Below are 25,989 nucleotides of genomic sequence, written 5' to 3'. Positions count from 1 at the left end.
CCTTCAAGTCGTTTGTTTTCTACAATTAAGTAAGCACACCTGGTGAAAACTGCTTGAAAGTGTTTTCTATGCACAACGTGGTTTTTTGATGACGACTGCTGGCGTTTGTGTTTCTGGTTTATCGTCGTGTCTCTTCCAGGCGCAAGACCGCGTTGTTACTGGGAACTGATTCATGGTCGTGTGTTTCCGGACGTGTTCGTTACGGGGTTACTAAATATGGCGACCAAATTTAAACGTCGAACGGTATTTAACAGACCGGGTCGGTCGTGTCGTGTCCAGATGTGCGAGCTTTTCGTGGTTCTAGTCGGGTGCGTATTTGTCTTCTGCTCAATTTTGTTTAACTAGGAGTTTCGGCTTAAATAATGATGCGCGCGCCAAGATGGCGAGAGCCGGGGCTTCCGTCTAGGAGCGTCTTATAAATAATAAGTCCGCTATTGCACATAACGAGCGTCCGCGGTCCACACACGTCCTTACACATAACTCGGCGTGGGACGGTGATACGGGTCAGCGCCGCCATCAAACGCATGACTTTATAATATTCGTACGTGATTTTAGCTGCCACGGGCTTTGGTGTTTGGTGCACTTCCGGACTACAAACGTCCCATAAACCCGCTCGTAGTTCCTGAAAGCCGTCTCCTGTGCGCTGCCTCCGGGGACAGCTCGCGCGCTAGTCAAGCTAATTTATCGTTTGCACGTTGGATTTAAGGGGTGGCACTTCGGCCCACGAGCCAGTCCAGTTTTTTCGTGAGGAATATTTCCAGCTAGCCGCTGCTGTGCATGTGTATTGAAGCTAATTTGCCATACGTCAGGGTTCGAGATGGACAACAACGGACAGAGCTCTCTCTCAAAAGAATCCACTGACCGACCCAGCCTTGTGTCTGAGGATGGAAAAAACATTAAGTCGGTTCTGTGTCAACGCTGTGGGTCCAAAGTGCTGTGCCCAGGGATGGCTGTGTTTGCAGAGAAAGAGGTAAGATAATGCCATAGCGCTTTTGAAGTCGGTGTGAGAGCAATTCATATATGAGGTTTGCTTACTTTAAATGTTTCACCGTGTATGACGTATACCATGTTTAACTTGATTTTACATTGCTTAGATAGATGCTTAAAGTCCATGTGTAACAGAACAAAGGTAGTCTCATCAGGTGTCCTCACCAGCTGCACAAATAGAGCCTCACTGAGTGTAGCAAGTCTGTACACACTAATTGGAGAAATGGCCTTGGTGGGATGAGAGCTGGGAGACATGAGATAAGGAGGGGAAGAACAGACAATTACCCCATAAGAGAGACTGTACTGTATTGATCGGGGCGCATTCAAGCATCTGGGCTTGAGTGCATCTGTTCATTGGACATATATTAAAATCGTGTGACAATACTGTTAAGAGATTTTTTTCTCGCTTCTCACTGAATGTCAGAGTGGAATTAAATAATTGCCGCGACAATTTGGAGGCTCGCCCGGGAAGCTTTTAAGTGGGCTAATATGGAATGTGTAGTTTGAGAGAACAGAAGGATACACCACCTGATATATGAGTGCAATATGGGGTAGGCTGGAATGCAATTAGTGACATTCGTTTGAATCGAGTGCCTCATGTTTTGATATGATTTGATCTACTTTGAACGTGTAAAGAAACAGTCAACAAAACAGATAAAAACAAAATAAAAATTAATTGAAATGAACAGTAAATCTATACAACAAACAAATAAATTCTCATAAACACCACAAATTAAATATTACATTTTTAAAAAGGAATAGGAGGAAGTATGCACTTCAGTCTCTTTAAAAGCTTATGTCTCACTACCTACATCAGGGTCAATGAATATGCTTGTCTCCTGCATATATCAGAAACTTCTTATTAGCCAAGCAATTTAGCACATACAAGGGATTGGAATAGTCATATAAAGAAGGAGTTCGGTGAGGCTATGGAGGAGGTCTTTTGGTTGGCCTCATGGAAGTTCTGGCAAACCATCCGGTGACTCAGGAAGGGGAATCAGGGCTTGACTCAGGCTGTGTTCAGCCGGGGAGGGGAACTGTTGACCCAAACTGGGGATGTTGTCGAGTGGTGGAAAGAACACTTTGAGGAGCTCCTGAACCTGGCTAACACATCCTCAGTGGAGGAGGTAGAGTCTGAAGACTCGGGGAAGCCCCGCCAATATCGCTGGCAGAGGTCTCTGAGGTAATTAAAAAGCTCCTCGGTGGCAAGGTGCCAGGTGTGAATGAGATTCGCCCTGAGATGTTGAAGGCTGTGGACATTGTTGGGCTGTCTTGGTTGACATGCCTCTTCAGTGTCACTTGGAGGTCAGGGACAGTACCTGTAGAGTGGCAGACTGGGGTTGTGGTTTCCATATTAAAAAGGGGGACCAGAGGGTGTGCTCCAATTATTGGGGCATCACATTGCTCAGTCTACCCTGAGAAAGTCTACTCTAGGGTGCTGGAAAGGAGGCTCCGACCAATTGTCAAACCTCGGATCCAAGAGGAACGATGCAGATTGCGTCCTGGCCATGGAACAACTGACCAACTCTTTACCCTTGTGGAAGTGCTGAGGGGGACATGTGAGTTTGACCAGCCAGTCTACATGTGTTTTGCGGACTTGGAGAAGGCTCATGACCGTGTACCCCAGGGCACTCTGTGGGGGGTACTGCAGGAGTATGGGGTACCGGGGCAGTTGCTACAAGCCATCCGGTCCTTGTATAACCAAAGTGAGAGCTGTGTCCGCATTCTCATCACAAAGTCAAACACGTTTTTGGTGGGTGGCAGACTCCGCCAAGGTTGTCCCTTGTCTCCGATTCTGTTTGTAATATTCATCGACGGGATCTCAAGGCGCAGCCAAGGTGAGGAGTGTGTCCGTTTTGGGATGCCTCAGATTTGCATCGCTGCGCTTCCCAGATGATGTGGTTTTGTTGGCTTCATTAGAACGCACTGGGGCGATTTGCAGCTGAGTGTGAAATGGCCGGGATGAGAGTCAGCACCTCCAAGTCTGAGACCATGGTTCTCTACAGGAAAATTGTGGATTGCTCCCTCTTGGTTGGGGATGAGTTGTTGCCTCAAGTGAAGGAGTTCCTCAAGTGAAGGAGTTGCCTCAAGTGAAGGAATTTTGGGGTCTTGTTCATGAGTGAAGGTAGGATGGAACAGGAGATTGACAGGCGGATTGGTGCAGCATCAGGGGTAATGCGGCCGTTGTACCGGACTGTTGTGGTGAAGAGGGAGCTGAGCTGGAAGGCAAAGCTCTCAATTTGCCAGTCAATCGTCGTTCCAACCCTCACCTATGGTCATGAGCTTTGGGTAGTGGCCGAAAGGGTGAGATCGTGGATACAAGTGGCTGAAATGAGTTTCATCCGTAGGGTGTCTGGGCTCAGCTTTAGAGATAGAGTGAGGAGCTCGGACATCCGGAGGGAGCTTGGAGTAGAGCCGCTGCTCCTACGCATCGAAAGGAGCCAGTTGAGGTGGTTCGGGCATCTGATTAGGATGCCTCCTGGGCACCTTCGTTTGGAGGTTTACCGGGCACGTCCAACTGGGGTAGACCCAGAACTCGCTGGAGGGACTACATGTCCAATCTGGCATGGGAATGCCTTGGTATCCCCCAGGAGAAGCTGGAGGGCGTTGCTGGGGAGAGGGACATCTGGAGTGCCCTACGTAGCTTGTTGCCACCGCAACCCTACCCTGGAGAAGCGGCTGAAGATGAATGAATGAATGAATGAATATAAAGAGGAAGCGTCATAAAATACAATATGTGTAGAATATCTACGATTGTCAGGGAGTGGGGTGAAGAAAATCATGTAATTTCTATGTAATGGCAAAAGCAAAACTAACAATCTCACAGTCAGGAAAACTCTGTTTGAGTGAAGTGGTGGCCAGGGTGAAAGAGGTCAGCAGTGATCTTGCCCATGTACCTTTTGGACCTGAAGTTCCAGAGATATAAAAATGGGCTGCTATTGGCTGTCAGGTTGACATTCTGCAACTGCCAAAGGAGGTACATCCTCTGCTTGTATTTTTGATTATGACAGCAGTGTTCTCTTTAAGCCATTTCGGACACTTTTAAAGCCTAAAATAGTAACATTAAGCCACTCAGTATAAATGTACCCTGCCCCATTCTCATCCTTGAAAAATGCTGAGAAGTAAGAATTTTATTGGAGGGAGTCTGTGCTTCCAGTTTAGACGAGTAATGCAGATTGGTTGGTTGTAGAGGTGGACAGTATGGCTAAAATCTGTGGTCACGGCATATGTAATTATATATTGCAGTAGCTGCATATATCACAACATGAAAATTTTCTAGAAATTCAGTTAAAAAATGATTTATTGCGTCATTTTAAGTGATAAGATAAGCAGCTCATATTTCCGCCTAACCATTTTTCCTAGAATGGCGAAGGAAGATCATAAATAAATCATGAGCGTGAGTGACATCCATTCACAGAGCACCGAGCATTTACAAACTAACTAATCACTGGGTTTAGGGTTAAGTTTAGGTAGTGGATAAGTTTTGGGTGAAGGTTGGTGTTGTGTTTATGGTTAAAGTTGTCACTGTGTTAAACAACGGCACTCGCACTCATGAATAATTCATGAACAGTCCTTCGCCATCCTTTGGGGAAAAAACTCCCCACCAGCAACTGTGGTGCTACACACTTTGCAGAGTAAATTTTTCTGTTCGGTGTTGGATTTTCTAATCCCGAACCATGTCCACAACGACAGGGTCACACCCCATTTGATAGCGACTTCTTCTCCATCATCTTGTGTTTTTTAGGCGATGCCCCATTTTAGCATTTACAACTTTGCTCTCCTCCATGTAGCTGTCACGTGGAAATCACATAAAGCAGTCACATACTAAGGGGAAAGGCCTATGTGGTGGAAATGACGGAGTCTAATTTCTACCATCACACGATATATACCATATACCGCCCAACCCTAGTTGGTTGGGATCAGACTCTGATCAGTATGGGGCGGTATCATTCTTACAGTTTTTACACATGTTACCTGACTGCGGACCAATGAACCTGGACATTTGGTACTGCATACTTGTTGAACCAGCAGGGGCTTAAAGTTGGCAAATGTATTGAAGGAAATAAAGATGTCGTATTTGCAAACAAACGTTGAGATATTATCATGACTGATGTGTCATGGAAACAAAGCCATGTATTTCAATTTGTCACTCAAACAAAACCATTTACGTGCATTCACTCATTAAAGCTGTCAGATGGTGTTTTGGACCGCTGGTGGCACCACAGAGGGACAAGCAGGTCCCCATATTGTTTGTATCACGTGTTGTTCCAGCACGTGGCAAGGACTCACATGCACCCTGCCAGCACAAGTGATGTGTTATACATTTCTGCAGACATAAAATGCAAAGAACCAGATTACTGATTACCCATAGCTTTATAAAGATTAGTTTTGACAAATTTACTGGGTGATAGCTAATGTTACTAAATGATGTTTTCAGCGTTTAACTTGAGCTGTCTCCGTGCTGAGGTTTTAATACACATTTTGCTGTAAAAATGAATATCAGTTGCACTAAAATGGCTAACCTATGAACAATAAATATCAGCTGGCGCTGGCTAATGTGTGTTGTAGGAGCTGTATGTGATCACTAACATTTGTATGATATTACCTGTGGCGAAAACATCTTGCTGTGAACTACATGCCAGATTGCCCGATGAGCAGGTACAAAAGAAAGCGGTGGTTTATCTCCAGGACTCGGCGTGTTTATCAGAGGAAGGGGTGAAAATAGCTGAACAGTGTTTTACACTTGTGTCACTCAAGCAGTTTGGCAGTTCGTAGTGATAATGTCGTTCAATAAAAAGAGAAGAAGATCGCAAGCCAATGTAAACAACCCAGTTTACAAAACATCCCCCAAAAATACTTTGCAAAACCCAGCCACGACAAAATGTTCCAGTCTCTTTCCTCTTGTCATCATTACTTTGCTACATTCAGTGTTCCCTGTGGTGTTCAACAAGAGGTTTGCCGTGAGGGCAATGTGAACCAGCGGGGGTGGGGGTACTACTGAAAAAAAATGCAGCCGTCGTTGTTTTACATGGGTGGTGCAGTGGTTAGTGCAGTCACCTCACAGCGAGAAGGTCCTGGGTTCGAGCCCCGAGGTAGTCCAACCTTGGGGGTCGTCCTCTGTGTGGAGTTTGCATGTTCTCCCCGTGTCTGCGTGGGTTTCCTCCAGGGACTCTGGTTTCCTCCTACAGTCCAAAGACATGTAGGTCAGGTGACACAGCCGTACTAAATTGTCCTTAGGTGTGTGTGTGTGTCTGTGTGTGGGCCCTGTGATGGCCTGGCGGCCTGTCCAGGGTGTCTCCAAGCCTGCTGCCTAGTGACTGCAGGGATAGGAATCCCCGCGACCCTGAGAGCAGGATAAGTGGTTCGGATAATGGATGGATGTTTCATGTAGGAGGAATTCAACATGTTTGTCAGGCCTTGGGCGGACGTGCAATCTGTTTTGATGAGGAACTTTGAACGTAAACAAAACCAAGTTGTTTACAAGGCAAATCCCAATGGATCCCTTTAAGCTGCAGGGAGGTATTCCAGAAAGTGGCATTGACAAGGTAGCCAGATATGGTAAACCCGAAATTCACAGAAATCTGGAATTTTCTGTTCCAGCCAGACACAGAGCTCAGCTTGAGCACAAATCACTTTGGCAACTGGTGCTCTGAAGCTGAGCTGCTTCTGGCACATTTCCTCCAGTTAAACTCAATAAGACTGCAGCATTTAGCAAACGGACAACTAGATACTCCATGTCTGGATCACAGCGTGTCGTTTTCTGGAAGACCTCGAGGTCATGGAAGCTTGACTCATCCACTCAGTTTTGTGTGGCAAGGGAGGAATTATAGCTTGATTACATATTTTGTCATTTCCAAGAAGGATCTCTGCTTTACAGGTTTTCAGCACAAGTTATCTCAGTAGTCTTAAACCTCACATCTAATGTTACTCATAGATTTTCCCCCACTTCACAAAAATGTCTCTGCATTGCAAATTTTTTTTTACCATTGGACGATTTTTGCATAATATTGCAGGATAAGAACATATTAGGAAATTGAATGTACATGGCTTTTAGTAAATAAAGCATTTTTTCAGACTTTTGTTGTGCAGGGAGTCTCCGGGTTACGAACGAGTTCTGTTTTATGAGTCTGTTCTTATGTCGAGTTTGTTTTAAGTCAGAACAGTATATGACAGTAATATACTCGTCCCTAATCTTGTCCTCCTTCGTCACTCCCAGTGAAAATCTTAGCATCTTCACCTCTGCCACCTCCAGCTCCACCTCCTGTCTTTTCGTCAGTGCCACTGTCTCCAAACCATACAACATAGCTGGTCTCACTACCATCCTGTAAACCTTCCCTTTAACTCTTGCTGGTACCCTTCTGTCACAAATCACTCCTGACGCACTTCTCCACCCACTCCACCCTGCCTGCACTCTCTTCTTCAACTCTCTACTGCACTCCCCGTTACTTTGGACATTTGACCCCAAGTACACTGCTCAAAAAAATAAAGGGAACAACTAAAAACACAATATAGACCTCGATGAATGAAATATTTCAGCTGAAAATCTTTATTTATTAGACAGAGGAATGTGTTTAGAGCAAAATAACCTAAGAATGATCAATGGAAATCAAAATCATTAGCCCATTAAGGTCTGGATTCAGAATCATACTCAAAATCAAAGTGGAAAATGAGAACATAGGCTGATCCAACTTCTGTGGAAATTCTTCAAGACGATTCAAAATGAGGCTCAGTAGTGTGTGTGGCCTCCACGTGCCTGTATGCACTCCCTACAACGTCTGGGCATGCTCCTGATGAGACGACGGATGGTCTCCTGAGGGATCTCCTCCCAGACCTGGATCAGGGCATCGGTCAACTCCTGGACAGTCTGTGGTGTGACATCGCGTTGGCGAATGGTACGAGACATGATGTCCCAGAGGTGCTCGATTGGATTCAGGTCTGGGGAACGTGCAGGCCAGTCCATAGCATCAATGCCCTCGACATACAGGAACTGCTGACACACTCTGGCCACATGAGGACGAGCATTGTCATGCATGAGCAGGAACCCAGGGCCCACTGCACCAGCATATGGTCTGACAATGGGTCTGAGGATCTCATCCCGGTACCTAATGGCAGTCATGGTTAGACAATTTACCAACAGGTGAAATTGATTCACAAATCAGTGTTGCTTCCTAACTGGACAGGTTGATATCTCAAAAGTGTGATTGACTTGGAGCTACATTGCATTGCTTATGTGTTCCCTTTATTTTTTTGAGCAGTGTATTTAAACTCATACGCCTTCGTCACCTCTACTCCTTCCATCCTGACCATTCCACTGTCCTCCCTCTCATTCATGCATGGGTATTCCGTCTTGCTCCTACTGACTTTCATTCCTCTCCTCTCCAGTGCATACCTCCACCTCTCCCGGGTCTCCTCCACCTGCACCCTACTCTCACTACAGATCACAATTTCATCCGCAAACATCATAGTCCACGGAGATTCCTGCCTGATCTCGTACGTCAACCTGTCCATCACCATTGCAAACAAGAAAGGGCTCGGAGCCGATCCTTGATGTAACCCCACCTCCACCTTGAACCCATCTGTCATTCCAACCACACACCTCACCATAGTCACACTGCCCTCATACATATCCTGCACCACTCCTACATACTTCTCTGCCACTCCTGACTTCCTCATACAATACCACACCTCCTCTCTGGGCACCCTGTCTCTAAATCCACAAAGACACAATGTAACTCCTTTCTGTGGTGTTCTTTCGTGGCATGAAACCATACTGCTGCTCACTGATCGTCACCTCTCCTCTTAACCTAGCTTCTATTACTCTTTCCCATATCTTCATGCTGTGGCTGATCAACTTTATACCTCTGTAGTTGCTACAGTTCTGCACATACATAATAATACATAATAATAAATCTGCAGTACAGTATTTATAATTCAGAGAGAGAATGTGTGTATAAGTATAAAAAAATTAGTCAAATGTTTGTCATAGTATATAGTATCTATTGTAGCGTTCACCGCTATTAAAAAACACACTTCAAAACTTACAACTGAGCGTTGCTTTATTCGCGGCTGTTGTTGGCCACAGCCACGCGGTACAAACCGCCATCAAACCCGACTCACAGGTCGTCTCTCTCTCTCCAAAGACCCAACCCACTAACCCTTGACCCAGCAACAGTGTACCAACCCCCCCTCCCCCAGAACAGCAAAACATCTCCCCCAACTATGTACAACTAATACTTGTACCCCCCTGGTGAAAACATTTTACCTAAAACATCATGAACATAATAATGCAGTAATAATAATACATGTAACTACAGTACAGTATGTATAATTGAGAGAGTGAGTGTGTGTAAAGGTATAAAAACATTAAAGAAACATTTCTTACATTTCAAACCTGCCACTGTCCCGAAGCGGGTCGTGACCGGCGGAGGCCGTTTGGTGCCAGAAACGAGAGCCCGCTCGGGCTCGCCTCCCGCTTCACCGGGTAAGTGACAAAATGATAAGAGCGTTTCACCTCTCTCTGAACACTTTATTATTTCCACTGTCGTTTGTGGTCATTTTCCTTTTCCTCGGTGCATCACCATCACTTGCATCAGATTTACGCTTTGAAGCCAGGATTGCAAGAGTAAACACATGAAACATTGAGGTGAGGACACAACCCAAACAACAGCGTTTACATGATCCCACTTAAAATGGCGACGACGGCATGGCGTTGTTCTCCCTCGGGCTGATGAACTGCGTAAAACACAGTGTTTTGAGCATCGTGCAAAGTAGTCCATCCGTTCATTAGTACGAACCACTGTGTGTAACCCGATTGTTTAAAATGGCAGCTTTTACGGAGGTCGGTTTGTAAGTACGGGTGTTCATAACCCAGGGACTACCTGTACTTGTAAAATCGTAAATGAGAATTATGTAAAAGAAATTGTACAGAAACACAGGTTGACAAAAGTCAGTTAACTAAACATCTGTGTTAAGGCATGAGGTTTGGATATTTACTACTTAAAATAGGTACTTATAATACCTACTGTTCCCTGTCTCCCACTTACTCTTCTCACTATGGTCACATACACAAGATTTGTGTTGCCATGTGACCATAGGTTAATCTGACGGCGTTCTTCTTGGGGACAGAGGCTCTGATGACCTCTGACCCCCTGATCCTGTAAACAAGAACCAGAGTGGAGAGCAGAATCAGCTCATTCCAGTCCAGTGTCTGTTGTGGTTTCAGGGTTACTCTAGAGGCCATGGCACATTATTGTAGCACGTGATACTATGTAATATTGTATATTGTAAAATGTAATACTATGTCATATTGTGTAATGTAGCATTTGATACTATGGAATATTGTGTATTTTAGCATGTGATACTATGTAATATTGTAGCTTGTGATACTATAATATTGTGTATTGTAGCATTTAATACTATGTAATATTGTAGCATGTGATACTATGTAATATTGTGTATTGTAGCATGTAATATTATATGTAATATTGCCACAAGGAGGGAAGAGAGATGTGCTCCTGTGCCAAACTGTGACCCTGAAGAAGAAACTCCCCTCCACCTCCACACCCAGAGTTGGTGGTTCTACAGGACACCATCTGCAACAATCTTTAACAGCTCAAAATCACCTCCACCCCCCTTATTTTTTTGCCATTGTACAAAAAAAAATGCAATTTTATTTGTACTTTGATTCTTTGTTTCCTTTTTATTCAATGCAAATACAAATGATAGAGGACATGCTTCATTTTTTTATCAAGGTTTTAATTTATTTTTCAAATATACAACAAAAGACGATACTAAATTGTCTCTAGGTGTGAATGTGTGTGTTAGGGGTGTAAGAAAATATCAATACACTCAAGTATTGCGATATTATCTTCTGTGATACTGTATCGATTCTCAAAAACACTATATCGATTTTTAATTGTTTACATGTAAAGTTTCCTGGCAAACATTTTGTGTTGTGTGTAACCCCACGACTGCAAGATAGCAGTGTTGTCATCTATCTTCAACCATTTGAGTCTTCCACTCCAACCCAACAACGTAAACTGGGACAGGAAGTAGCATAACACAAAGAACACAGGCCTATAAAACCACAATATATCACCTTGCTTACAGTATCACAATATATCGCAATACATTGAATCGTAACCCTGTATCGTGGATACGTATCGTATCACTAGATTCTTGCCAGTACACAGCCCAAGTGTGTGTGTGTCAGGGCCTAGCAGCCTGTCCAGGTTGTCTCCCCCCTGAGAGCAGGCTAAGCGGTTTGGATAATGAAGGGATGGATGGAGAACAAAAGACAAATACAACTTGAACGTAGGACAATTAAGTCAAGTTCCTGTCACCTCCCCCCCCCCAGTTCCCCCGTCTCCCAAGTACTGGACCATTAGTACGTTTGCACACAGTCAGACATCCATACAAAAATATACCTATATTAATACATTCATAATACAGTCATATGTTAACACATTCACATAGCAATAGTAATGAGAACAATTAAGAAAGGGAAACACATAGGTGACAGTTATGCTGGTAGCTGCCATGCCTTCAGCACAGGATATTAATGGTTGCCAAGTGGCATAGAATGTTCTGGTGGACCCTCTAATAATAGATCTGACGTTGTCTAGGTGGACATGACAGACAACCTCTCTAACCCACTGGCCTCATTTTGGAGGAAGAGAATCCTTCCATTTGAATGGAATAAGCCTTTTGGCCAGCAGGGGGCAAATGGCAGTCATGTTCATACTACAAACAGTATATACATACTACACACAGTATATGCATACTACACACAGTATATACACAGTACACACAGTGAGAGGGATGTCCACTGGGCCACACCACACGGTCACGTTAGTGGAGATGGGTCTACTGTTCTTCCACATATTTCAAAAAGATGGATTGTCAAAATCTAGACAGCTGGGGACATGAGCCGAACATCTGTAGCAGTGTGGCAGGAGCTTGTGTACATCGATCACATGTAGGGTCAAAGCCCATCTTGCATAATCTGTTGTTAGACCAATGAAAGACAGTGTAGTTTCAAACTGAAATAATATGTGCCTACCGCATATTGAGGAGGGTAAATTCTCTATATCATTTCTTGCCAATTTGCCTCTGAGATTATTTCACCTAGATCTGTTTCCCATTTATTTTTGAGAGTCCAACCTGGTCAGTTTATGTGTGTTGAGCAATGTATAAATTCTGATTATAATTTGTTTTGTGTCACTTAACATTTAAAAAGTCCAGCAGAGATACAGGATAGGGGTCGACCAATGTGGTTTTTTCAGGGCCGATGCTGATTTTTAGGAAGTCGTGGAGGCTGATATTTGGGGCCGATATTCGGTTGCAGTAAATGTAAAAAATGTTGTGCCAAAATTTACAGCAACACAAACCCCAACACAAGGCTGCCTTTAAATGAACATGTCTGGCTGAATTTTGTATAAAACAGAAAATATTAAAAAAAAAAGTATGATGTTCAAGGTAATGGATAACAAACAAGTGGAATTATTTTTTTTCGTTAAAAATAAAAAACTTCCAAAACATGAAAATGGAATGAATTAAACTGCATGGACAGCAGGAAGTAAACTGTGATCAAACTGAATAATTATAATATTAAAATAACACCACATAAATTGGTTAACGTGCTCCCAGCAGGCTTTGACTGAACTGAATGGAAAAATGTACATTAGTGTCATCATGTTCCCTTTCTCTTATCTTTAGTTCGGCTTTCCTGAAGTGGGATTGTATGAGGTATTTATTAATGGTCAGTGTATTACCTAATAATAATAATCGTAGTAATAATAATAATACTAAATCAAACATATATAGCGCTTTTTTAACAGTCAAAGTGGCTTTACAATAAACGAGGTGAAACAAGACAACAGATAAACACAACACAGACATACAGGGGTGGGTGGGAAGGGGGGCTACGAGAGGGAGAAGCGGCAGCCACACACGACGCCAGCAGTACTCGGCACTTAAACACATACAAAAGGGAAGAAAAACAACAAACGGCATCTACCTGCAGTAGATGGGAGTGTGAGCGCTCCCAGGTTGGAGGTTCGGCAGGAGAAGCCGGCACGGAAGTAGAGGAATGTACTGCTGCAGACGGGGACACGGACAAAACGCATTTTAGCCACTTAAGAAAAGGCTCACCTAAAAAAATAAAGTCCGTTTAAGTGTACACTATGTTTTGAATATTTTCACTGCTTTGTCTTGCCGTCAGATGGAACTACATTCTCTCAACCGCAGAACGTCCGTATTCCTGCGCATAACCTATGCAGCGCACGTTATTACGTGCAGATCAGCAGAATCAGACGGACGTTCTGCAGTTGAGAGAATGTAGTTCCACATGAAAGGGCCGTCTGACATGTTCATGCACAATGTCTTATTCATTGATATGGTATAATGAATGAGGCAGTTTACTCAAATTGTTTGTCTTTAATGAACCCCTTCGGGGCATCCCCATGACATCCCTCACCTCAAGTACTTCCGTACGTCATATGTCATATCCTGTTGTATCAACTGTAACGTGATAGGTTACAGGAATACTACATCTCCCTTATTAAAATAAAATGCCTTCATAACATACAACACATTTGGCATCAATCACATTTCTACTGCCCCAGTCAGTAAACCATGTTATGACATAAGTGCATTATTCTAAACATGCATATTTTTTAAAACACTAAATATTTCAAGGCAACAGTGAAAACATAACAATGCTATTTTTTGTCAGCATATGATAAACAAAACACTCGAACGAGGTATACCCTTTAGATAAGTTGGTAGGATAAAGAGGTAAGTATCGTATTCAAAACTTGCATTTAGTATGGTCAGTGCAATTCAAAAAATGTAACATTCAACATAATGATTATACATGTCTTTTTTTTTTTTGACAATGTCCATAGGGCATCGATCCGCCTACACCCTTTACATTTACAGGTCAATGACCTTTCTTGGGTTAACTGCACGTCCAAACCTGGTAGTGTACGTGTATGAAGATGTAGTGTCCGGTGTTGACGTCCCTTGTTCTGTACCATCATTTGGTTCTGGCTGTACTTCACAGCTTGTGTGTGTAGTGTTGTCCTTTGGCTGTAGCAGGTGACTATGATTGCGATGATAGGCATGACCCTCATCAGTGTGGACGTTGTAGGATCTCTGTGTCTGCATGCTCTGTCACAGTGGCAGGTTTCCAACGTCCGTTTGGCTGTTGGATGTGGACTGTGTCACCACACTTTAGTGTTGACAGTGGTCTTGCACTGAGGTCATAGTATTGCTTTTGTCTGTGCTGACACTGTACTCTCCTGGCATGCACAGCCTTTTGACAGACAACTTGTGGCTGGAGTTGTTTACCTGTGGTGGGAAGTACTGACCTCAGTTGTCGACTCATTAGCAGCTGGGCTGGTGACTTCAGGCCGTCGACTGGAGTGTTGCGGTACTCCAGCAAACTGAGGTATGGATCCTTTCTTTCTGCTCTGGCTTTGTCCAGTATCATCTTGGCTGTCTGGACGGTCCTCTCTGCAAGGCCGTTACTCTGTGCATAGTGGAGGCTAGAAGTGATGTGGATAAACTCCCATGCTTCTGCAAAGCTCTTGAACTCCCTGGAGCTGTAACAAGGACCATTATCACTGATAACTCTCAGGTATTCCTTGTCTTGCAAATATGACCTTCATTTTGTGGATGACTATAGGCGAAGTAGTGTGATGTAGTCTTTTGATCTCAAAGTATCTACTGTTGTAATCTACAACTATTGTGTAGTCTTGCCCTTCAGAAGTGAACAAGTCCGTACCTACAACCTGCCGTGATCTCTCAGGAATAGGATTTGAGATCATTGGTTCTGTCATGTTTGAGCTGCGGCGCTCTATGCATATGGGACATCTCTCCACTACATATTCTATCTGTGCATTCATGTCAGGCCAAAATAGAATGTCTCTAGCCCTTTGTTTACCCTTTTCTACTCCCATGTGTCCTGTGTGTATGCGTCTTAGCATTTCTTCCCATAGTGTGTGCGGAACGACGATTTTCTCACCTTTGAACAACATACCTTTGATTTCTGTGGTCTCGTCCCTGTGATTCCAATATTCGGCAACACTGGGTGGACATTTCTTTCTTGATTCAGGCCAGCCGGCCTGAATTACCTGTTTCAACACGGTGAGCTGCGCATCTTGGGATGTAGCTGCCTGGATTTCCGTAAGCTTGCTGTCGCTCACAGATACATTACTCATGAGCATGTGTACTTGGGCATCCATGCCTTCACTCAGATTGGTCTCGTCAGTGACAGTTGACTTCCTGGACAATGTGTCTGCGACTGGAATGTCTTTTCCGGGGTGGTGCATGATAATGATGTCATATCTTTGCAGTTGCAGTATCATGCGTTGAAGTCTGGCTGGTGCTGCTATGAGGGGTTTCCTCAGTATCGATTCGAGAGGCTTGTGGTCAGTTTCGATGACTACGTGGCAACCATACACGTATTGGTGAAAGCACTTACACCCAAAGAGGACCACGTAGAGCTCCTTCTCAATTTGAGCAGATTTTTCTTCAGACTGATTTAGTGACTCTGAGGCATATGCAACTAGCCTACCTTCCTGTAGGAGCACTGCCCCGAAGCCACTCTTGGATGCATCAACTTGTAGTGTCAGTTCCTTTTCTGGATCAAAGTACGTGAGGACTGGACATGGTTCCTGTACAATGAGATCTTTCGTGTTCTGGAACGCCGTGTCGTGTGTTGCATCCCATACAAACTCACTGCTTTCCTTCAGTAGTTGACGTAGTGGTGCATTCACCTCTGACAATCTGGATGCGAGTCTGGCCAGGTAGTTGGTCATCGACAGTATTGTCTAAAGCTCTGCCTTGTTCTGAGGTCGCTCCATATCTCTGATGGCTTCCACCTCTGGGTCTGGTTTGATGCCTTCCTGACTCAGCCTGTGCCCGAAGTATTTGACCTCTGGAACACAGATGACACATTTATCTGGGTTTAACTTTACCCCTCTTTCCTTCCTTCTCTGCAGCATGGCCCGTAGGTTTGCGTCGTGCTCCTCTTTTGTGCTGCCATGCACCAGAATGTCATCAACGATGGCTGCAACTGTTGTATGTCGGAAAGGAACCAGTGCAGGGGTCCGGCAGGGTCAAGCCCGTAGGCACGTTTATTCCTATTCAGGGAAGGGAAATGCGGGATGTGTATGGTGCAACTAGAGTCCTGGATGTGGGGTGTGTAAAAGACTATGTGTTTGTGTGCAGGGCGAGTGTGGTGCGTGTGTGCAGGAATGTAAATGACTGGACGGTGTTTGTGCGTGTGCGTGCTGGTGAAGCGCAAGTCCGGGAGTAGGGGTTCTGCGGGAGGCAGCGTGGGAGCACAAGGGAGGGGTCCGAGGAATACAAGGGATGCGAGGAAGACAGAGCCCGAGAAGCACCAGCGGTTCTGGGAGGACGGGGGGAGAGAGACACAGAATTAGACTCAGGAATCACGACATAGGAATTGCAGGAGGAAACACAGCCAAAGAGTCTAGCAATCTACTGGGTAACTACCGTACTAGATGGCACAATCTGGCAACGACTGCATGTCAGCGTCCTCTCTTATAGCTGGCTGCAGATTGGCTTCAGGTGCGCTGATCACCGATGAGCCTCTGGTGCATAGCTGCGCTCTCAACGAGTGCGCTGATTGAACCCTGCCGGTAGACTCAGGCAGAGACGCGTCTTGCGTCTGGACCACAACAGCAACGCCACTGAGGCCCTTGTAGGTCTCATCGATCCTCCTCTGGAACTTGTCCTGTGCTGAGATAACACCAAAAGTAAGGCAGAGAAACCTGTACTGGCCAACCACAGTGTTAAAAGTTGTCAACATTGAAGACTCTTCTGTTAGTTTGATCGCCCAGTACCCTGACTGTGCATCAAGCACACTGAAATATTTTGCTCCAGCCAGCTTTGGTGTGATGTCATCTAATGGAGGCTTGGGTAATGTGGTCTTTGTATTATCTGATTCAGGTCTTTGGGACAAGGCATATTCTCAGTCTGCCAGTGCTGGGTTTTTCAACAACCACCAGTGCATTTACCCATTCTGTAGGTCTGTTACCTTCTGGATGACTCCAGCTCTTTCCATCTCATCCAGCTCGTCTTTCAAATGGTTGCAGAGCTTTTGTGGAATCCATCGTGGAGGGTACACCACAGGTACTGCATCCGATTTCAGGTGGATTGTGCATTCTCCTGGGAACTGTCCAGTGCCCTTAAACACATCAGAGTACTCAGCCATAATGTTAGTAGGTTCATTTTGTGCAACATCAACAGATAGAACCAGTTTGACTAAACCTGTGTCTAGGCAGGCTTGCAGGCCTAGGACAGGTGGGCCCTGTGTACTCACTATGTAGAACTCTCGCATGACAGCAGTGCCTTTGTACTTGAATTCTAGGTCACACATCCCTGTCACATGCAGTACTTGACCACCATATGCACTGAGTTTTATTTCTGCTGGTCTTAGATCTACATCTCAAAAGTCCCTGTCAAAAATGTCTCTCGGTATTGTGTTTACATCAGCACCTGTGTCCAGTTTAAACTTCAGTGTGCCTTTGTGGTCCCAACTCCAGTTCAGCAAATGCTTGCGTTTTGTCATTATTACTGGGATTCTTAGTAACTGTGTCTATGAAGAATTCATCCTCGGTCAGTCATCTTCTACTATGCCATGCACTTTTCCTGTGTATCTTTGTCATTGTGGTCCTGTCCTGCAAGTTTTAGCAAAGTGATTACATTTCTTACGCTTACTACACTGTTTTCATTTTGCTGGACAGACCTCATTGCCATTGTGTTCCCATGCACAATATCCACACTTCTCGTTTCTGTATTGTTTGTAGTCATCATTTCCTTTGACATATCGCCCTGTCTGTGGCTAACTGTTTCATTCCTGTTGGGCTTCTTATTTACAGCATGTACAGCCGCATCGCTACTGGCGAGGCTGCCAACCACACCATGATCTGTTCCTGTGCTAACTCATGCGATCTAGCGATTTCGATGGCTTTCTTTAAGGTCAAATCTGGTCCGTGGGTAAGCAGTTTCTCACGCACTCTTGGTGAGCTGGTTGCAAAAACAATCCTATCCCGGACCATTTCATCATTGTTACCATAGTTACAGTCTTTAACGGGTAACTTTAGCTCTGTTACAAAATTCTCAAAGGACTCTCCCACGTTCTGCATCTTTTCACGAAACTTGTACCTAGCAAAAATCAGGTTAGCTTTAGGAATCACATATTCCTCATATCTATCAATACGTTTTCAGTAACTTAGCTTCATCAGCTGTCAGTGTCCATGTGTTGAAGACGTCGCGTCCTTTTTCTCCCACCCATAGTAGAAGATAACTGCACTTTGCTTCTTCGTTTTGTAAATGTAGTGGGCCTGGGAACATTAGCTCAACATGCTGTCGGAACTTTCTCCATGCGTCCGGCAGGTTCGTCGAATCCCAGTCCATCCTAGGGCTCGGAATGCCGTGGTAATCTATCTTCTCTCTTTTTGACGTGAGTTCGATCAACTACTCTGACACCATGTCGTATTCATTGATATGGTATAATGAATGAGGCAGTTTACTCAAATTTTTTGTCTTTAATGAACTCCTTCGGGGCATCCCCATGACATCTCTGACCTCCAGTATGTCCGTACATCATATGTCATATCCTGTCTTATGAACTGTAACGTGATAGGTTACAGGATTACTACACGCAACACTGACAGTAACACTGTGCATGTAACTAAAATATCACACACTAGCTTATTTCTTTTAGTCTGGTTACATTTGAAGATTAAGCACAGCAGTGGAACCTGTTGTCGAGTTCATGTCCTACCGACATTATGGTCTTTGGTGTGTGTGTGTGTGTGTGGGAGGGGGGAAAGTCGAATAAACGGAGTGAGTTTTGTTACTAACGTTATGGCATGCTATTCTTACAACCAATTGGGCTTTATGGCATCTGGCATGCTCCTCTTACCTTAGAAAAGTGGTCTGACTCCTCGATGCTTCTCTTCTGTGTTTGTGTTGTTGGAGTGAGTGTCGTGCTATGCTACGGGAGAGTGAAGGCTACGTCGGAAGCGTGCTTGTTGCACAACAGGCCTTTTTTATTCGGCTGGCCGATAAAAATATGCCGATAACGATAATATGAAAAATGATGAATATCTAAGCGGCCATATCGAATATTGGCGGATAATCGGCCATACCGATAATTGGTCGATCCCTGATACAGGAGGATATAATGGGAAGCAGTCTATATTGGATGCTACAACATCTCTTGAGCTGTACATACCTGTAGAAATAGCGGTGTAGGCTCTAGAGTTCTTTTAATTTAATCTGTTCAGGTACAAATATTAGGAGAAACTTGAATACCTCTTCTTACCGTGCTGAGATGCCCGCTGGAAGTGGATGTGGACGACCCCACATGCAGGGAAAGGGGGGAGCAGGTGTTTGAGGATAACAAGCATGATATAAATCTGAGGGCAAATTAAATTAAAAATTACCCCATTCAATATGTAATAGCCTCTGCGGGCCTTTTTGAACATGCTGCAGAGAGGGTGTCTCTTCATCTTCATCCTGTATAATCAAATGTAACAAATAATTAGCCGAGTCCTATATATTTACAATTGAGAAAACCATTTAGCTGTAAAGCTGATGAAACAGTTTTGGATTGTTTTTCTGCTTGACTTTCATTCACTGCCAAGTGTGTACATGCAGCTTAAATGCACGTTACATGTAAAGAAAACATGTGAAACAAGAGTAGCATAGGCTACTTGAGTATTACAATGTAATCTACAGGAAAAACAAATTTAAAACATTAAGTTGACATAAAATTCAAGATAAGTAGGCCTGCAATGACTGCTGGGATAGGTTCCAGCATCCCCGCGACCCTGAGAGCAGGGTAAGCGGTTCGTATGATGGATGGATGTAAACTCACATATCAACTCTCAGAATTTATGGCATGTCAACACCCTATACTTTTTTATTTTTTAGATTATGCTGATTATTCAGACTCGCATAAGAACTTTTTTTTTTTCCACCCCCTTTTCTCCCAAATTTTACTTGGCCAATTACCCCACTCTTCCGAGCCGTCCCGGTCGCTGTTCCACCTCTTCTGCTGATCCGGGGAGGGCTGCCGACTACCACATGCCTCCTCCAATACGTGTGGAGTCACCAGCCGCTTCGTTTCACCAGCATGTGGGAGGATCACACTATTCCCCCCAATTCCCCCTCCCCTCCGAACAGGCGCCCTGACCGACCAGAGGAGGCGCTAGTGCAGCGACCAGGACACATACCCACATCCGGCTTCCCATCCGCAGACACGGCCAATTGTGTCTGTAGGGATGCCTGACCAAGCCGGAGGTAACACGGGGATTCAAACCGGGATCCCCATGTTTGTAGGCGACGGAATAGACCGCCACACTACCCAGACGCCCGCATAAGAATTTTTTGTCCGGTGTGAAATAAGACCACCACTCTTTCTTGTCCACTATGATCGCATTTTTCGTGCTCAGTTGAAGATGACCTTTTAAGTAAGTGCACGTAGTTCAGTCTTGGCCTGTCCACAGTTGAATGACCTTCATCTGCAAAACTGAAGTCAGCCATGTCAGAGCCATTAATTCTGGATATGCCGTGTTTGGCTCACTCAAGTCACAAGTCAAGTTTAGGTTTAGAATTTAAATTCAATTCAATTTATTGTCATTAAAAACAATGTGCAGGCACATGTTAAAAATGAAATGAGGGCTGTGGCTTCACCAAACAGTTCTAGACAGACACAGACAAACACAGCAAACACAATATAAGATATACACACATGACCAAAAGCTAAAAATAAGTTAAAAGAGAGCTGGAGTACAACATATTTAAAAATATCTACAGACATTCAGTGGGTAGCCAGGTTCAGGTGGGCAACAGCTTGTGGAAAGAAGTTGTTTTTGAGCCTGGTAGTGTGGGCTCTGAGGCTCCTGTAGTGCCTCCCAGAGCGCAGGGGGGAGAACAGTCCATGGTTGGGGTGGGTGGGATCTCTGCTGATGCTCAGACCCCTTCGAAGGCAGCGTTTGTGATAAATGTCTTTTATGGCTGGGAGCTGGGTACCGGTGATATGCTGGGCCACTTTGACGACCCGCTGCAGAGCTTTCTGGTCTACTGAGGCGCAGTTGCCGTACCACACTGAGATGCAGCTGGTCAGGATGCTCTCTACGGTGCAGTGGTAGAAGTTGGTGAGAATTTTGGGGGGTAGACGGGCGCTCCTCAGCCTCCTCAGGAAATGCAGGCATTGTTGGGCCTTTTTCACAAGGGCGTGGTTGTTTAATGTCCACGAAAGGTCCTCGCTGATGTGGACTCCAAGGAATTTAAAGCTGGAAACACGCTCCACTTCCACCCCGTTGATGTGTATGGGGGAGTGGCTGCAGCTTCTGGACCTCCTGAAGTCTACAATCAGCTCCCTTGTCTTCTGCACATTAAGGACAAGATTGGTGGTAGTACACCATGATGTGAGGTGCTCAATCTCATCCCTGTAGGCCATCTCGTCATTGTTGGTGATACGGCCAATGACTGTGGTGTCATCTGCAAACTTAACTATAACATTTGAGGGGTGAGTTGGCAGGCAGTCGTGGGTAAAGAGGGAGAAAAGGAGGGGGCTCAGAACACAGCCTTGATGGGCACCTGTGCTGAGGGTCAGGGTGGAGGAGGTGTGGTCACCTAACCTAACAGACTGAGGTCTGTTGGTCAGGAAGTCCAGGATCCAGTTACAGAGGGAGGGATTGAGGCCAAGGGAGAGGAGTTTGGTGGTTAGTTTGGCGGGGATGATAGTGTTGAAGGTAGAGCTGTAATCTGTAAACAGCATCCGGATGTATGTGTTGTTAAGTTCAAGGTGGGTCAGAGCAACGTGCAGGGCAGTGGCAATGGCATCCTCAGTAGACCTTTTGGGATGGAAGGCGAACAGATGTGGGTTGAATGTGGGGGGGATAATGTTTTTGATGTGAGCCAGAACCAGTTTCTCAAAGCACTTCATGGCAATTCAATTTTTCGAGCCGTATGTCTGGAAGAAGCCCCAGATAATGATATGTAGACCAGGAACCTGCGGGACACCATCTGCATGCTCACTCACTGCCTTTGCACTTGAGCCCAGTCAGCAGTGTGTCTTTGGCAAACTTGAGGGATAGAAACAGAGGAGTAGCCTCACAGCCTGCTGCACGTCAGACGTATTGGTCATCATGTGTTCTGCCACACAGATGGGAGACCGGGCCTGAAAGGAAAGAGCTGTGTCATGAGGTTCTTGATAAAGAGTTGTGTTGTGTCACAAATGGTATCATGACATGCAGCAAAGTTACAATCCACATTGCTGTACTGTATGTCAGTTTGGTCCTACAACCACACGGTCACCCAAAAAGAATTTTCATAATTTTAACAAGTTTTATGGTTTAATAAGTTTTATGGTGTGGTTTTTGGCACATGCGTTGTTGTTTAGTTGTTTTCGGAGAATGTAATTTGAATGTAAAGGCCCCCCAAGACAATAACTGTGATTTAGGGGGGTGTCTGGGTAGCGTAGTGGTCTGTTCTGTTGCCTACCAACATGGGGATCGCCGAATCGAATCCCCGTGTTGCCTCCGGCTTGGTCGGGCGTCCCTACAGACACAATTAACCGTGTCTGCGGATGGGAAGCCGGATGTGCGTATGTTTCCTGGTCACTGCACTAGCGCCTCCTCTGGACGGTCGGGGTGCCTGTTCAGGAGGGAGAACTGGGGGTAATAGTGTGATCCTCAGACGCACTACGCCCCCCTGGTGAAACTCCTCACTGTCAGGTGAAAAGAAGCGGCTGGTGACTCCACATGTATGGGAGGAGACATGTGGTAGTCTGCAGCCCTCCCCGGATCAGCAGAGGGGGTGGAGCAGAGACTGGAACAGCTTGGGAGAGTGGGGTAATTGGCCGGATACAATTTGGGAGACAAAAGGGGGGGGGGAACCAAACCAAAACAAAAAACTGTGATTTAGGGCTGTACAAATAAACTTGGCAATGGTTGACTGGGTTTGCAAAAAATGTGCCGCATATTGATGCTGAAAATGTATAGTTGATTTGAGGTCAACTGACGAATATATTGCCATACATCATGATATCCTGTTTTTTTCTCAGCTGTTCCTGCCATCGATGAGGAAGAAGAACACCGTCGGCACATCAGATGGCTCTGTGGATGGAGACACTCTCACTGCCCACTGGGTGGTTGATGACATATACACGTTTGAGAATGTGGGCTTCACCAACAACGTGGGGAGAATCAAGTACCTCATCTGTGCCGACTGTGAGATTGGACCCATTGGCTGGCACTGTTTGGACGACAAAAAAAGTTTCTACGTTGCTGTGGAAAGGGTCGATCACGCATAATGAGATGACTCAATCCAGACAGGATTTTTAACTGTGTTGGCATGCTATGCATCCTGTAATGAATTAGATATTTCTGTGACTTGATTAAACCTGCCCCCCCCACCATCCTCTTACACCTTACACACCTAACCAGGCCTGGATATTATCTCATTTGTACAGTGATGGCTTTGTTGATGATGACGGGACTGTGGCCATACCTTTTCCTTTGTTATCCTGATGGCAAGAGTGTACTGTGTGTTCTAATAAATCTTTGGAAAGCGGATGTTAAATAGCTTCCTGAAATATAGTATTTCTTGGGTGAAATGTTTTCAATTCTGTCAAATCAATGTCTTTTACCTGTGCAGTATATACTGTTGTTTACATCCTTTTAAGATACTCACTACTAAATTATTATTTTAATTAGATAATCATGTTTCTAATGTGTGCAATCATTTCACGAGGTGGTGTTCTATCCAACTAGATGTCGACCCGACTACTCCACTGTGGCAAGAACAATCCACTTTCCTCTTGTGTGGGCTCACATCACAGAAAAAAACATGTGTTGTTACCACTTGCACAATGTGCCATCATGTGCCATCAAGTGCCATGCATGTGCCATGCATGTGCCATCTGCAAAACAGATGACACAGCACAACTACAGCTGGCTCAACATTTTTTGAACCTTATTTTTTTTATCTGAGAGTTTATCCTTAAATGTGCTCTTTTAAAGAGCAAGAGCGCTCAAAATGTTTAGAAGAATTTTAAATGAGTCGGATACGCCTGAATTATTCTACAAGAGCCCCGAGACAAATATTTACTGTTAATAGGATTCTACTCTTCTGGTGTGCTAATAACCTCAAGGCACCGTTTAATAAAGTGCTTCATTTAACATGATCTTCAGTGCTGGAGGGAGGTTAAGACTTGGTCTTTTCCTTATGAACACTGCTCGTCGATGCAGTGCCGCCTCAGAAAAATGAATGAATAAATAAATAAATCAAGTATGGAATCTGTACTGTGTTGCAAATACATGTGGCATAGTCGAGGCAATTGGGAGCGGTTCCAGAGAGTTTACCTCCAAGTTGTGATGAAGAGTTGTCTCAGCAGGTACTGCATGTGTCCACACCAGTTGTGCAAAGTTGCATCACTCCATGACATTCAGCTATACTCATAATATACTTAAAATATACTTATAACATGCTTATAACATGACAAGACTCCCCTAAAAATTGGGTTTCATCATGTTATATTCCATTAGACAATTAGGCAATCAGTTGTATCAGAAATATTGGTTTATTCATTATCCGTTACTTGCTAATCATATATTTGTGCTTAAACAGTACTCATATATTCTGTACATGGAGACGCTTGTTGTCCACAGGTGAATCCTCATAGGCATGTGTCGACTTGCAGTAAGGTGATAAGGAGAAGATACGACAGTGGGAGTAGGTACACCCTGCACAACTCCAGTACAGAATTCCTTTTGTGATGTTATTTGGCAGTCAAGCACAACGGGTTTGAGAGCAAACCTCCAGCTCTGTAATCCAAAAATATTTCACTGCAAGCAAAAAGTAGTTTGGTGATCAAATATTACTCAACTGAAAGCAAAACACTGACAACAAAAGGTTCCCAAATGTATTTGGATTGTAAAGAAAAGATTGGAGGCCAAATATTTGAAAGCAAAACTATTTGCTTATTTCAAAAAATTTCCTGATTTTGGTCAATTTAATCTTGTTTTAAGAAAAAAAGATTAACATTTTCTTAAAACAAAAGTGGACCAAAATCAAGAAAAAACTTGAAATAAGAAAACTTACCTGCCAGTGGAATAAGATAATTCAAGATAATTCTACTCAATACTGGACTTATTGTACCAAATACAAGATATTTTCTCTTGATAAGATTTCATTTTTTTGCAGTGTATTTGGTAGCCAACTAACTCATTAATCTTAATTTATAGATACTATTTGGTAGCCAACACACTCATTAACAGTAAGTCACAATAAATGACCACTAATGGAGGTCAACTAAGTTGTTTTCATGCTGGCTTTTTGGAAATAGTTTTGGTGAGCCGTGTTGAGCTAAACCGCAATCTCTCAACCTATCTGGAATCTCATCAGTCTTTCAGAGATTGATGAGATTCCAGATGCGTTGATGTGATGAGTTATGTACAGTATGTATTCTCTCTCTACATGCTAAGAGCTCAGCTGATCTTCTGGATAGAATCCATTTTTTGACATAGTTTGTTGGATCCCAACAACCAACTGGTGGACCTACTAAGTTGACAAACATTAGAGCAGATACATTATCAACCTTGAGTTGAGTGCACAACGACGTAACAACATGATTCATTTCTGAAAACCCTCACTCACACCCTGCACTACTGACAGCAATGGTTTTAACAGCTTGTTGAAGTTTGCACAAACCCTGCTTCATGGGGATTTCTGGAAGCTCTTTATAATCACTGTAGTCCTGCTTCACACTGGAAAATCCTATTTTAAAAAGGTTACAGAGCTCTCTAACTTCCTTCTCCCCATAAAGCAGTGGTAGATCCAATGGAGCACCAGTGCAGGTGGATGTTGGCCATGCTTTTGGCTCTAGTACATTAACTTTATCAAAGAGTGACATTTCATCCTCTGTGAGCATCCTTGTTTTCATACTCTCAC

The 25,989-nt window shown here is 44.2% G+C and overlaps 1 protein-coding gene across 1 annotated transcript; it reads left to right on the top strand.

The window, feature by feature from the left end:
• Positions 1-227: 227 nt before the first annotated feature.
• Positions 228-24,287, top strand: rabif (RAB interacting factor). Its single transcript, XM_056274588.1, has 3 exons — positions 228-308; positions 810-970; positions 23,102-24,287. The coding sequence occupies exons 2-3, from the start codon at positions 818-820 to the stop codon at positions 23,348-23,350; spliced, it is 402 nt and encodes a 133-aa protein (XP_056130563.1). The 5' UTR covers positions 228-308; positions 810-817; the 3' UTR covers positions 23,351-24,287.
• Positions 24,288-25,989: the final 1,702 nt, after the last annotated feature.

Source organism: Lampris incognitus, chromosome 2 (genome assembly GCF_029633865.1).
Source record: "Lampris incognitus isolate fLamInc1 chromosome 2, fLamInc1.hap2, whole genome shotgun sequence".
Lineage (NCBI taxonomy): Eukaryota > Metazoa > Chordata > Actinopteri > Lampriformes > Lampridae > Lampris > Lampris incognitus.
This window is presented reverse-complemented; position numbering and strand designations above follow the sequence as displayed.